At 51.0% G+C, this 11,527-nt stretch overlaps 1 protein-coding gene across 1 annotated transcript in view; it reads right to left on the reverse strand.

The window, feature by feature from the left end:
- Positions 1 to 10,307, reverse strand: part of LOC308148555 (glutamate receptor ionotropic, NMDA 1-like) — a gene marked incomplete at both ends in the record, with an annotated part of 19,790 nt that extends 9,483 nt beyond the window's left edge. The window contains 8 exons of the mRNA XM_080522030.1: positions 1,644 to 1,808; positions 2,760 to 2,887; positions 3,280 to 3,415; positions 4,841 to 4,927; positions 5,850 to 5,997; positions 6,203 to 6,377; positions 9,136 to 9,313; positions 9,660 to 10,307. Of these exons, the coding sequence (XP_080378156.1) occupies positions 1,644 to 1,808; positions 2,760 to 2,887; positions 3,280 to 3,415; positions 4,841 to 4,927; positions 5,850 to 5,997; positions 6,203 to 6,377; positions 9,136 to 9,313; positions 9,660 to 10,307 (1,665 nt within the window). The remainder of the gene's footprint in view (positions 1 to 1,643; positions 1,809 to 2,759; positions 2,888 to 3,279; positions 3,416 to 4,840; positions 4,928 to 5,849; positions 5,998 to 6,202; positions 6,378 to 9,135; positions 9,314 to 9,659) is intronic.
- Positions 10,308 to 11,527: the final 1,220 nt, after the last annotated feature.

The raw sequence follows: 11,527 nt of genomic DNA on the forward strand, positions 1-11,527 counted from the left end.
ACAGGGTAGCACAGAGTAGCACTTAGCACAGGGTAACACAGGGCAACACATGGTAGCAGTTAGCACAGGGTAGCACATGGTAACACAGGCTAGCAGTTAGCACAGGGCAACACAGGGTAACACAGGGTAACACAGGGTAACACAGGGTAACACAGACTAGTAACACAGGCTAGCAGTTAGCACAGGGTAACACAGGCTAGCAGTTAGCACAGGGCAACATAGGGTAACACAGGGTAACACAGGGTAGCAGTTAGCATAGACTAGCATAGCAGCAGAAACACCGTCAGCCTCCATCTGGTCTCATTCATATTGTGTTTATAGCTTTTAAAACATCAGACATGTAGTTTTCTCTGTGTGGTTAGGGTTAGGGTTAGGTTAGGGATAGATTAGGGTTAGGGTTAGGTTAAGGATAGATTAGGGTTAGGGTTAGGTTAGGGATAGATTAGGGTTAGGGTTAGGGTGCGGTAAGGGATAGATTAGGGTTAGGGTTAGGTTAGGGATAGATTAGGGTTAGGGTGCGGTTAGGGATAGATTAGGGTTAGGGTTAGGTTAGGGATGGATTAGGGTTAGGGTTAGGTTAGGGATAGATTAGGGTTAGGGTTATGGTTAGGTTAGGGATAGATTAGGGTTAGGGTTAGGTTAGGGATAGATTAGGGTTAGGGTTAGGTTGGGGTTAGATTAGGGTTAGCGTTAGGCTGGGGTTAGATTAGGGTTAGGGTTAGGGTTAGGTTGGGGTTAGATTAGGGTTAGGGTTAGGTTGGGGTTAGATTAGGGTTAGGGTTAGGGTTGCAGGGTCAGGGTTAGGGTTGCAGGGAATGGTTTGGTTAGGGTTAGGGTTGCAGGGTTAGGGTTAGGTTAGGGTTGCAGGGCGAGGGTTAGGTTAGGGTTGCAGGGTTAGGGTTGCAGGGCATGGCTTGGTTAGGGTTAGGGTTTAGGGTTAGGGCTAGGGTTTGGTTAGGTTAGGGTTAGGCTAGGGTTGCAGGGTTAGGGTTGCAGGGTTAGGGTTTAGGGTTAGGGCTAGGGTTTGGTTAGGTTAGGGTTAGGCTAGGGTTAGGCTAGGGTTAGGGTTGCAGGGTTAGGGTTATGGTTAGGTTAGGGATAGATTAGGGTTAGGGTTAGGGTTAGGTTAGGGATAGATTAGGGTTAGGGTTAGGTTGGGGTTAGATTAGGGTTAGCGTTAGGCTGGGGTTAGATTAGGGTTAGGGTTAGGGTTAGGTTGGGGTTAGATTAGGGTTAGGGTTAGGTTGGGGTTAGATTAGGGTTAGGGTTAGGGTTGCAGGGTCAGGGTTAGGGTTGCAGGGAATGGTTTGGTTAGGGTTAGGGTTGCAGGGTTAGGGTTAGGTTAGGGTTGCAGGGCGAGGGTTAGGTTAGGGTTGCAGGGTTAGGGTTGCAGGGCATGGCTTGGTTAGGGTTAGGGTTTAGGGTTAGGGCTAGGGTTTGGTTAGGTTAGGGTTAGGCTAGGGTTGCAGGGTTAGGGTTGCAGGGTTAGGGTTTAGGGTTAGGGCTAGGGTTTGGTTAGGTTAGGGTTAGGCTAGGGTTAGGGTTAGGGTTAGGGTTGGGTTCTGCCCACCTTCTTGACGAGGATGGTGAGGCTAGGATTAGGGTTAGGGTTAGGGTTAGGGTTAGGGTTGGGTTCTGCCCACCTTCTTGACGAGGATGGTGAGGCCCTGGTACTTGAAGGGTTTGGAGAACTCGATGTACTGAGCGCGCTCGTTGTTGATGGTGAGCGGAGCAACAATCATGTCAGCCAGGCCGCTCAACAGCTCCCCCATCATCCCGTTCCACTCCTTCTTGTTACTGTTGTTGACCTGCAGGAGGAGCAAGAGGAGGAGCAAGAGGAGGAGCAAGAGGAGGAGCAAGAGGAGGAGCAAGAGGAGGATGTAATGAGCTGCCATCACCATGGCAACAAGCCTTTTCAATGTACAAGTCCTGACTCGTCCAGTCCAAACAACAACTGTGTTTCATGTAATCATCTGTGACAGGAGGAGGGGCCAGAGACGGGTGTGACAGGAGGAGGGGCGAGAGACGGGTGTGACAGGAGGAGGGGCGAGAGACGGGTGTGACAGGAGGAGGGGCGAGAGACGGGTGTGACAGGAGGAAGGGCCAGAGACGGGTGTGACAGGAGGAGGGGCCAGAGACGGGTGTGACAGGAGGAGGGGCGAGAGACGGGTGTGACAGGAGGAGGGGCGAGAGACGGGTGTGACAGGAGGAGGGGCGAGAGACGGGTGTGACAGGAGGAGGGGCCAGAGATGGGTGTGACAGGAGGAGGGGCCAGAGACGGGTGTGACAGGAGGAGGGGCGAGAGACGGGTGTGACAGGAGGAGGGGCGAGAGACGGGTGTGACAGGAGGAGGGGCCAGAGACGGGTGTGACAGGAGGAGGGGCCAGAGACGGGTGTGACAGGAGGAGGGGCCAGAGACGGGTGTGACAGGAGGAGGGGCGAGAGACGGGTGTGACAGGAGGAGGGGCGAGAGACGGGTGTGACAGGAGGAGGGGCCAGAGACGGGTGTGACAGGAGGAGGGGCGAGAGACGGGTGTGACAGGAGGAGGGGCGAGAGACGGGTGTGACAGGAGGAGGGGCGAGAGACGTGTGTGACAGGAGGAGGGGCGAGAGACGGGTGTGACAGGAGGAGGGGCATCTCACACACACACACACACACACACACACACACACACACACACACACACACACACACACACACACACACACACACACACACACACACACACACACACACACACACACACACACAGACCCACCCGCTCCTGGGTGCCAAACTTCCCATCAGCCACCAGGTGAACCTCGTAGGTGAAGTTCATGCTCATGGCCAGTTTGATGAGCAGGTCGATGCAGAAACCGTAACAACACTGAGGCACGACGGGCTGACCTGCAACACAGTGTGTTACAGTGTGTGTTACTGTGTGTTACTGTGTGTTACCGCGTGTCTTACAGTGTGTTTCTGTGTGTTACCGTGTGTTACAGTGTGTTACCGTGTGTTACTGTGTGTGTTACTGTGTGTGTTACAGTGTGTTACTGTGTGTGCTACAGTGTGTTACTGTGTGTGCTACCGGGTGTTACCATGTGTTATTGTGTGATGTTGTGTGTTACCGGGTGTTACTGTGTGCTACTGTGTGTTACCGTGTGTTACTGTGTGTGTCTGTTACTGTGTGTACCGGTATGTGTGTGTGTGTGTGTGTGTGTGTGTGTGTGTGTGTGTGTGTGTGTGTGTGTGTGTGTGTGTGTGTGTGTGTGTGTGTGTGTGTGTGTGTGTGTGTGTACCTGGAATGGTCCCGTTGGGTCCGGTACAAATCACCTTCTTGATCAGAACTCCGTTCACTGTGAACTCTTCTTTACACGTCCCGTCGCTTTTTGTTGGTTTGACGTAAACAAATGGCTCCTGATGGATGGTGACAATCTGAGGACACACACACAAACACACAACGAGTCAAGGACAAACCCTGGACGACACACACAAACACACAACGAGTCAAGGACAAACCCTGGACGACACACACAAACACACAACGAGTCAACAACAAACCCTGGACGACACACACAAACACACAACGAGTCAACAACAAACCCTGGACGACACACACAAACACACAACGAGTCAACAACAAACCCTGGACGACACACACAAACACACAACGAGTCAACAACAAACCCTGGACGACACACACAAACACACAACGAGTCAACAACAAACCCTGGACGACACACACAAACACACAACGAGTCAACAACAAACCCTGGACGACACACACAAACACACAACGAGTCAACAACAAACCCTGGACGACACACACAAACACACAACGAGTCAACAACAAACCCTGGACGACACACACAAACACACAACGAGTCAACAACAAACCCTGGACGACACACACAAACACACAACGAGTCAACAACAAACCCTGGACGACACACACAAACACACAACGAGTCAACAACAAACCCTGGACGACACACACAAACACACAACGAGTCAAGGACAAACCCTGGACGACACACACAAACACACAACGAGTCAAGGACAAACCCTGGACGACACACACAAACACACAACGAGTCAAGGACAAACCCTGGACGACACACACAAACACACAATGAGTCAAGGACAAACCCTGGACGACACACACAAACACACAACGAGTCAACAACAAACCCTGGACGACACACACAAACACACAACGAGTCAACAACAAACCCTGGATGACACACACAAACACACAACGAGTCAACAACAAACCCTGGACGACACACACAAACACACAACGAGTCAACAACAAACCCTGGACGACACACACAAACACACAACGAGTCAACAACAAACCCTGGACGACACACACAAACACACAACGAGTCAAGGACAAACCCTGGACGACACACACAAACACACAACGAGTCAACAACAAACCCTGGACGACACACACAAACACACAACGAGTCAACAACAAACCCTGGATGACACACACAAACACACAACGAGTCAACAACAAACCCTGGACGACACACACAAACACACAACGAGTCAACAACAAACCCTGGACGACACACACAAACACACAACGAGTCAACAACAAACCCTGGACGACACACACAAACACACAACGAGTCAAGGACAAACCCTGGACGACACTTGTGCAGTCAGTTGTTCCACCAAAAGGAAACTGCTGTTCTGAGTTCAGCAGAACACACACACACACACACACACACACACACACACACACACACACACACACACACACACACACACACACACACACACACACACACACACACACACACACACACACACACACACACACACACACACACACACACACACACACACCTTCAGTTTGGTTGACATCTGGTATCCGACGGGCTTCTCCGTCTCTCCTCCAGGCCAGATGATTTTCCTCTGAGGATTCATCACAACCTGGAAAATATTGACGATGACAATATTTCATCTCTAAATAATACGGAAATCTCTAAGACTCTATGGACCTACTGAGTCTGCTTCCTGTCTGAAGTACCCTTCTTTCTCTTTGAAGTACCTCCTTCCTGTCTGAAGTACCCTTCTTTCTCTTTGAAGTACCTCCTTCCTGTCTGAAGTACCCTTCTTTCTCTTTGAAGTACCTCCTTCCTGTCTGAAGTACCTCCTTCCTGTCTGAAGTACCCTTCTTTCTCTTTGAAGTACCTCCTTCTTGTTTGAAGTACCCTTCTTTCTCTTTGAAGTACCTCCTTCCTGTCTGAAGTACCCTTCTTTCTCTTTGAAGTACCTCCTTCCTGTCTGAAGTACCCTTCTTTCTCTTTGAAGTGCGCTTCTTCAAGTCTGAAGTACCCTTCTTTCTCTTTGAAGTACCTCCTTCCTGTCTGAAGTACCCTTCTTTCTCTTTGAAGTACCTCCTTCCTGTCTGAAGTACCCTTCTTTCTCTTTGAAGTACCTCCTTCCTGTCTGAAGTACCCTTCTTTCTCTTTGAAGTACCTCCTTCCTGTCTGAAGTACCCTTCTTTCTCTTTGAAGTACGCTTCTTCATGTCTGAAGAACCCTTCTTTCTCTTTGAAGTACCTCCTTCTTGTCTGAAGTACCCTTCTTTCACTTTGAAGTAGCTTCTTCCTGTGTGAAGTACCTTCTTCCTGCCTGAAGTACCTCCTTCCTGTCTGAAGTACCTCCTTCCTGTTTGATGTAGGACGATGGAGGACAGCATGTACTACAAACATGGAGGAGATCCCGTGTAGCTACAAGACGGCAAACATGGCAGAATTTTGCCATTGCGAGAGAATTTCACGGAATGTTTTGGTTGGTGGGAGGAGTTGTTGATAGAAGTTGCTCTTCCAGATGTTGCAGGTGTTTCATACCTGAGATCCGTTGAAGACTCCGACCTGGACCAGGCGACCAGGTTTTTGGTAGTTCAGGATGCTATAAGTTGCAAAGCGTCTGTCGCCATCATCATTAAACTCGATTCTTCCCGTCAAACCATCAGGATATTTTGATGACATCAGCACCCTAAAGAGCCAATCAGAAAGCTGGAACATTTAGCAGCTGCTGTTAGATTTGCTTCATGTGGTGAAGGTTTTCTACGTCCAGAGCAGAACGGCTGGTATCGAAAAACAATACTTTTCTCAATGTTTGTTTCTAAAACCGAAAAGAAAAAAACTGATAAGAATCCATTTGGGTTATGGTCAGGACCAGGACCAGGACCAGGACCTACCTCTTGAAGAGGGGGCCGGTCCTCCAGATGTTGGTGTTCCCCACACAGCCCCTGGGCGGCTCGGTGATGTTCTCCTTGTCAAACAGTTCCTGGAGGGCCTGGGCCACCACCGCCACCGAGTCCACGATGTGGGCCGACTCGTTCTTACCGTGGACCAGTTGGAGTCCCAGCAGGCCTACACACACACACACACACACACACACACACACACACACACACACACACACACACACACACACACACACACACACACACACACACACACACACACACACACACACACACACACAGCATCACTACACACAAAATCAACATCGATGAAAAGTGTCCGCTTTATCCATCAGCTAACACAGTAGCTTCAAACAGTTAGCATCCACCCTGTTAGCATGACAGCTGATTACCCAGCAGCCCCTGGTACTAACAGCTGATTACCCAGCAGCCTTCTGTTGGTCCTTTAAATCAAGGGAATCAGAGCAAAAAGGGGCGGGGCTCATGTTGGTTGACTGAGTAATCAGCTGACCACAAGCCCCTCCCACAAGGTGCTTCAGTGGGCGGGACCTACATCGATCAATGGCAATGCATCATGCAAGAAGTAGGGGGCGGCGACATCTTACCAGTGCTGTGATTGGACACGTCATGGTTACCGTGGCAACATTAGCTGTACACACACACACACACACACTCACACACACACACACACACACACACACACACACACACACACACACACACACACACACACACACACACACACACACACACACACACACACAAAACCCCTCCACCTGCACAGTCTGACTACCCCCCCCCCCACCCCCCCGCCACCCCACACACACACACACATACATGGAGCAACACGTGTTATTGGCGTATGGCGGGTGGAGGACAAACACTGAAGAAAATGAAAGAAACAAAACATGTTAGAAACATTTAAAGCCACAGAGTCACGAGGAGCCGCAGGGCGATCGGTTCGAACCCTTTAAACACGTCTGAGTGTTGAAATGTTCTAAAGGAACCAGTGACCAGTCAGCATTGGGGGGTGGGGGTGGGGGTGGGGGTGGGTGGGTGTGTGTAAGTGTTTGTGTGTGTTGGAGGTTGAATTTGAAACTTGTGAAGACTAAAAGTGGAAAGAGAACAGAGGAGGGTGGGGGCGGAGCTTCCTCCAGCTAACAGACAATGTCCTGAGGTGAGGAATTAGTGATGGTTGGACTGTCCTGCTTCTGGGACGAGTCTCAACGCGAGAGGCTGGACAGACAAACAGGTGGAGACGGAATCCTATGAGTCTTTGCTCAACAAGGAAAAACAAAAGAGCGCCACCTCATGGCATCATTTCGTGACTCGTATTAAAAACTTGTGAAAACTCTGCTTAACCCCAATCTTTAACCCCAATCCTTAACCCTAACCCTAACCCAATCTTTAACCCCAATCCTTTACCCTAACCCTAACCCAATCTTTAACCCCAATCCTTAACCCTAACCCTAACCCAATCTTTAACCCCAATCCTTAACCCTAACCCAATCTTTAACCCCAATCCTTAACCCTAACCCTAACCCAATCTTTAACCTTAATCCTTAACCCTAGCCCCAATCCTTAACCCTAACCCAATCTGTAACCCGAACCCCAATCCTTAACCCTAACCCAATCTTTAACCTTAATCCTTAACCCTAACCCAATCTTTAACCTTAGTCCTTAACCCTAACCCAAGCTTTAACCCTAACCCCAATCCCTAACCATAATCCTTAACCCTAACCCCAATCCTTAACCCTAACCCAATCTTTAACCCTAATCCTAAACCCTAACCCTAACCCCAATCCTTAACCTTAACCCAATCTTTAACCCTAATCCTAAACCCTAACCCTAACCCCAATCCTTAACCCTAACCCAATCTTTAACCCTAATCCTAAACCCTAACCCCAAACCTAAACCCTAATCATTAACCCTAACCCCAATCCTTAACCGTAATCATTAACCCATAATCCTTAACCCTAACCCCAATCCTAAACCCTAATCATTAACCCATAATCCTTTACCCTAACCCTAATCTTTAACCCTAACCCTTAACCCTAACCCTAATCCTAAACCCTAACCCTAATCCTTAACCCTAACCCTAATCTTTAACCCTAATCCTAAACCCTAACCCTAATCCTTAACCCTAACCCTAATCCTTAACCCATAATCCTTAACCCATAATCCTTAACCCTAACCCTAATCCTAACCCTAACCCTAATCCTAACCCTAATCCTTAACCCATAATCCTTAACCCTAACCCTAATCCTAACCCTAACCCTAATCCTAACCCTAATCCTAACCCTAATCCTAACCCTAATCCTTAACCCTAATCCTGCTTGTCTGAACAGCTTCTTCATTAGTTCTCTGTCGGGCTGGTTTGGCTTTGTTTGGTCAGAAACAACATAATGTCACATCAAATAAAGAGGAAGAGGAGCAGGAGGAGGAGGAGGAGCAGGAGGAAGAGGAGCTGGAGGAGGAGCAGGAGGAGGAGGAGCTGGAGGAGGAGCAGGAGGAAGGGGAGTAGGAGCAGCAGGAGCAGAAGGAAGAGGAAGAGGAGGAGGAGCAGGAGGAAGAGGAGTAGGAGGAGCAGGAGCAGAAGGAAGAGGAAGAGGAGGAGGAGCAGGAGCAGGAGGAAGAGGAGTAGGAGGAGGAGCAGGAGGAGGAAGAGGAAGAGGAGGAGGAGCAGGAGCAGAAAGAAGAGGAAGAGGAGTAGGAGGAGCAGGAGCAGAAGGAAGAGGAAGAGGAGGAGGAGCAGGAGCAGGAGGAAGAGGAGTAGGAGGAGGAGCAGGAGGAGGAAGAGGAAGAGGAGGAGGAGCAGGAGCAGAAAGAAGAGGAAGAGGAGTAGGAGGAGCAGGAGCAGAAGGAAGAGGAAGAGGAGGAGGAGCAGGAGCAGGAGGAGCACAGCCTTCATCAGCGCCTCCTACCGTCAGGAGCTTCACTCAGAGCTTTCCCCGTCATCTCTCGTTCTCCGACGAGCCAAACGTAACCAGAAGACGTCATGTTGAGCTGACGAGCTGCTTTATACACTGCAGCTGCTTCGTCCTCACTGAGAGACAGACAGGGAGAGAGACATGGAGAGACACAGGTAGAGAGAGAGACACTCTATGCAGAGGACTGGCTGACATCCCCACAGATCTACAACACTAGATGCCTCCCGCTGCAGCCTGTGACCTGCCTGCAGAGCCGCCATCTTGGAGAGGTCTCCCGCTCTGCAGAACCAGGGGTCGCACCCTCTTTGGTCCCTCCACTGAGCTTCTGGCCCCCTGCGGTTCACCCCGGAGCGGGGGGGGGGGGGGGTATGGCAGGTAAGGCCAAGGGTGGTGTGGCAGGTAAGGCAAAGCCACCCAGAGCCAATTGCGTTGTGCAGTCCCTACAAAGAGTGGTCAAATGTAGGCGGGTTGCAGCGACGTGACGTCATTACGCAACAATAATGGCAGCGGTGGAGAACCGCCCGGAGGTCGGTGGAGAACCGCCGGGGGGGCGGTGGAGAACCTCCGGGGGGGCGGTGGAGAACCGCCGGGTGGTAGAGAACCGCCAGGGGTCGGTGGAGAACCGCCGGGTGGTGGAGAACCGCCCGGAGGTCGGTGCAGAACCGCCGGGTGGTGGAGAACCTCCGGGTGGTGGAGAACCGCCGGGGGGGCGTTGGAGAACCGCCGGGTGGTAGAGAACTGCCGGGGGGGCGGTGGAGAACCGCCGGGGGTCGGTGGAGAACCGCTGGGCGGTGGAGAACCGCCGGGTGGTAGAGAACCGCCGGGGGGGCGGTGGAGAACCGCCGGGTGGTGGAGAACCTCCGGGTGGTGGAGAACCGCCGGGTGGTAAAGAACCGCCGGGGGGGCGGTGGAGAACCGCCGGGTGGTGGAGAACCGCCGGGTGGTGGAGAACCGCCGGGTGGTAAAGAACCGCCGGGGGGGCGGTGGAGAACCGCCGGGTGGTGGAGAACCGCCGGGTGGTGGAGAACCGCCGGGTGGTAAAGAACCGCCGGGGGGGGTGGTGGAGAACCGCCGGGTGGTGGAGAACCTCCGGGGGGTCGGTGGAGAACCGCGGGGTGGTAAAGAACCGCCGGGGGGCGGTGGAGAACCAACAATGCCGGGGTCATGGCAGACTGGTTGAGAGACGGCAGATTGTAGAGAATCACACAACAACTACAGGACATTAAAGACACACCATCACACTCATGGTTCTAACAATCCACATCTCCACATTTATCTTCCATTCTAATCATGTGTAGCGATAAAGGAGCTGAGAGCTGCAATGCATTATGGGAGTTTCTGTTTGTCGTGTTTTAAATGTAATTATTGGGGGTTATGTTAGGTTTATAGTGTCGGTAATAATTGTGTTGTGTTGTGTTTTTGTTGCTTAGTTCATGTAGTTTAGTTTATTAGTTGTAAGTTGTCAACCAGCAGTGAAGAAGGTTTTGTGTGTCGTGTCCTCCTGGTGTGGTCTTCCTGTGGGACTGTCAAAATAAAAGACTGATGTGTAGTGTCCTCCTGGCATGGTCTTCCTGTGGGACCGTCAAAATAAAAGACTGATGTGTAGTGTCCTCCTGGCATGGTCTTCCTGTGGGACCGTCAAAATAAAAGACTGATGTGTAGTGTCCTCCTGGCATGGTCTTCCTGTGGGACCGTCAAAATAAAAGACTGATGTGTAGTGTCCTCCTGGCATGGTCTTCCTGTGGGACCGTCAAAATAAAAGACTGATGTGTAGTGTCCTCCTGGCATGGTCTTCCTGTGGGACCGTCAAAATAAAAGACTGATGTGTAGTGTCCTCCTGGCATGGTCTTCCTGTGGGACCGTCAAAATAAAAGACTGATGTGTAGTGTCCTCCTGGCATGGTCTGCCTGGGGGACTGTCAAAATAAAAGACTGATGTGTAGTGTCCTCCTGGCATGGTCTGCCTGGGGGACCGTCAAAATAAAAGACTGATGTGTAGTGTCCTCCTGGCATGGTCTGCCTGGGGGACTGTCAAAATAAAAGACTGATGTGTAGTGTCCTCCTGGCATGGTCTTCCTGTGGGACTGTCAAAATAAAAGACTGATGTGTAGTGTCCTCCTGGCATGGTCTGCCTGGGGGACCGTCAAAATAAAAGACTGATGTGTAGTGTCCTCCTGGCATGGTCTGCCTGGGGGACTGTCAAAATAAAAGACTGATGTGTAGTGTCCTCCTGGCATGGTCTTCCTGTGGGACTGTCAAAATAAAAGACTGATGTGTAGTGTCCTCCTGGCATGGTCTGCCTGGGGGACCGTCAAAATAAAAGACTGATGTGTAGTGTCCTCCTGGCATGGTCTGCCTGGGGGACTGTCAAAATAAAAGACTGATGT

The sequence above is a fragment of the Blennius ocellaris genome, assembly GCF_963422515.1.
Source record: "Blennius ocellaris genome assembly, contig: SCAFFOLD_73, whole genome shotgun sequence".
Taxonomy (NCBI): domain Eukaryota; kingdom Metazoa; phylum Chordata; class Actinopteri; order Blenniiformes; family Blenniidae; genus Blennius; species Blennius ocellaris.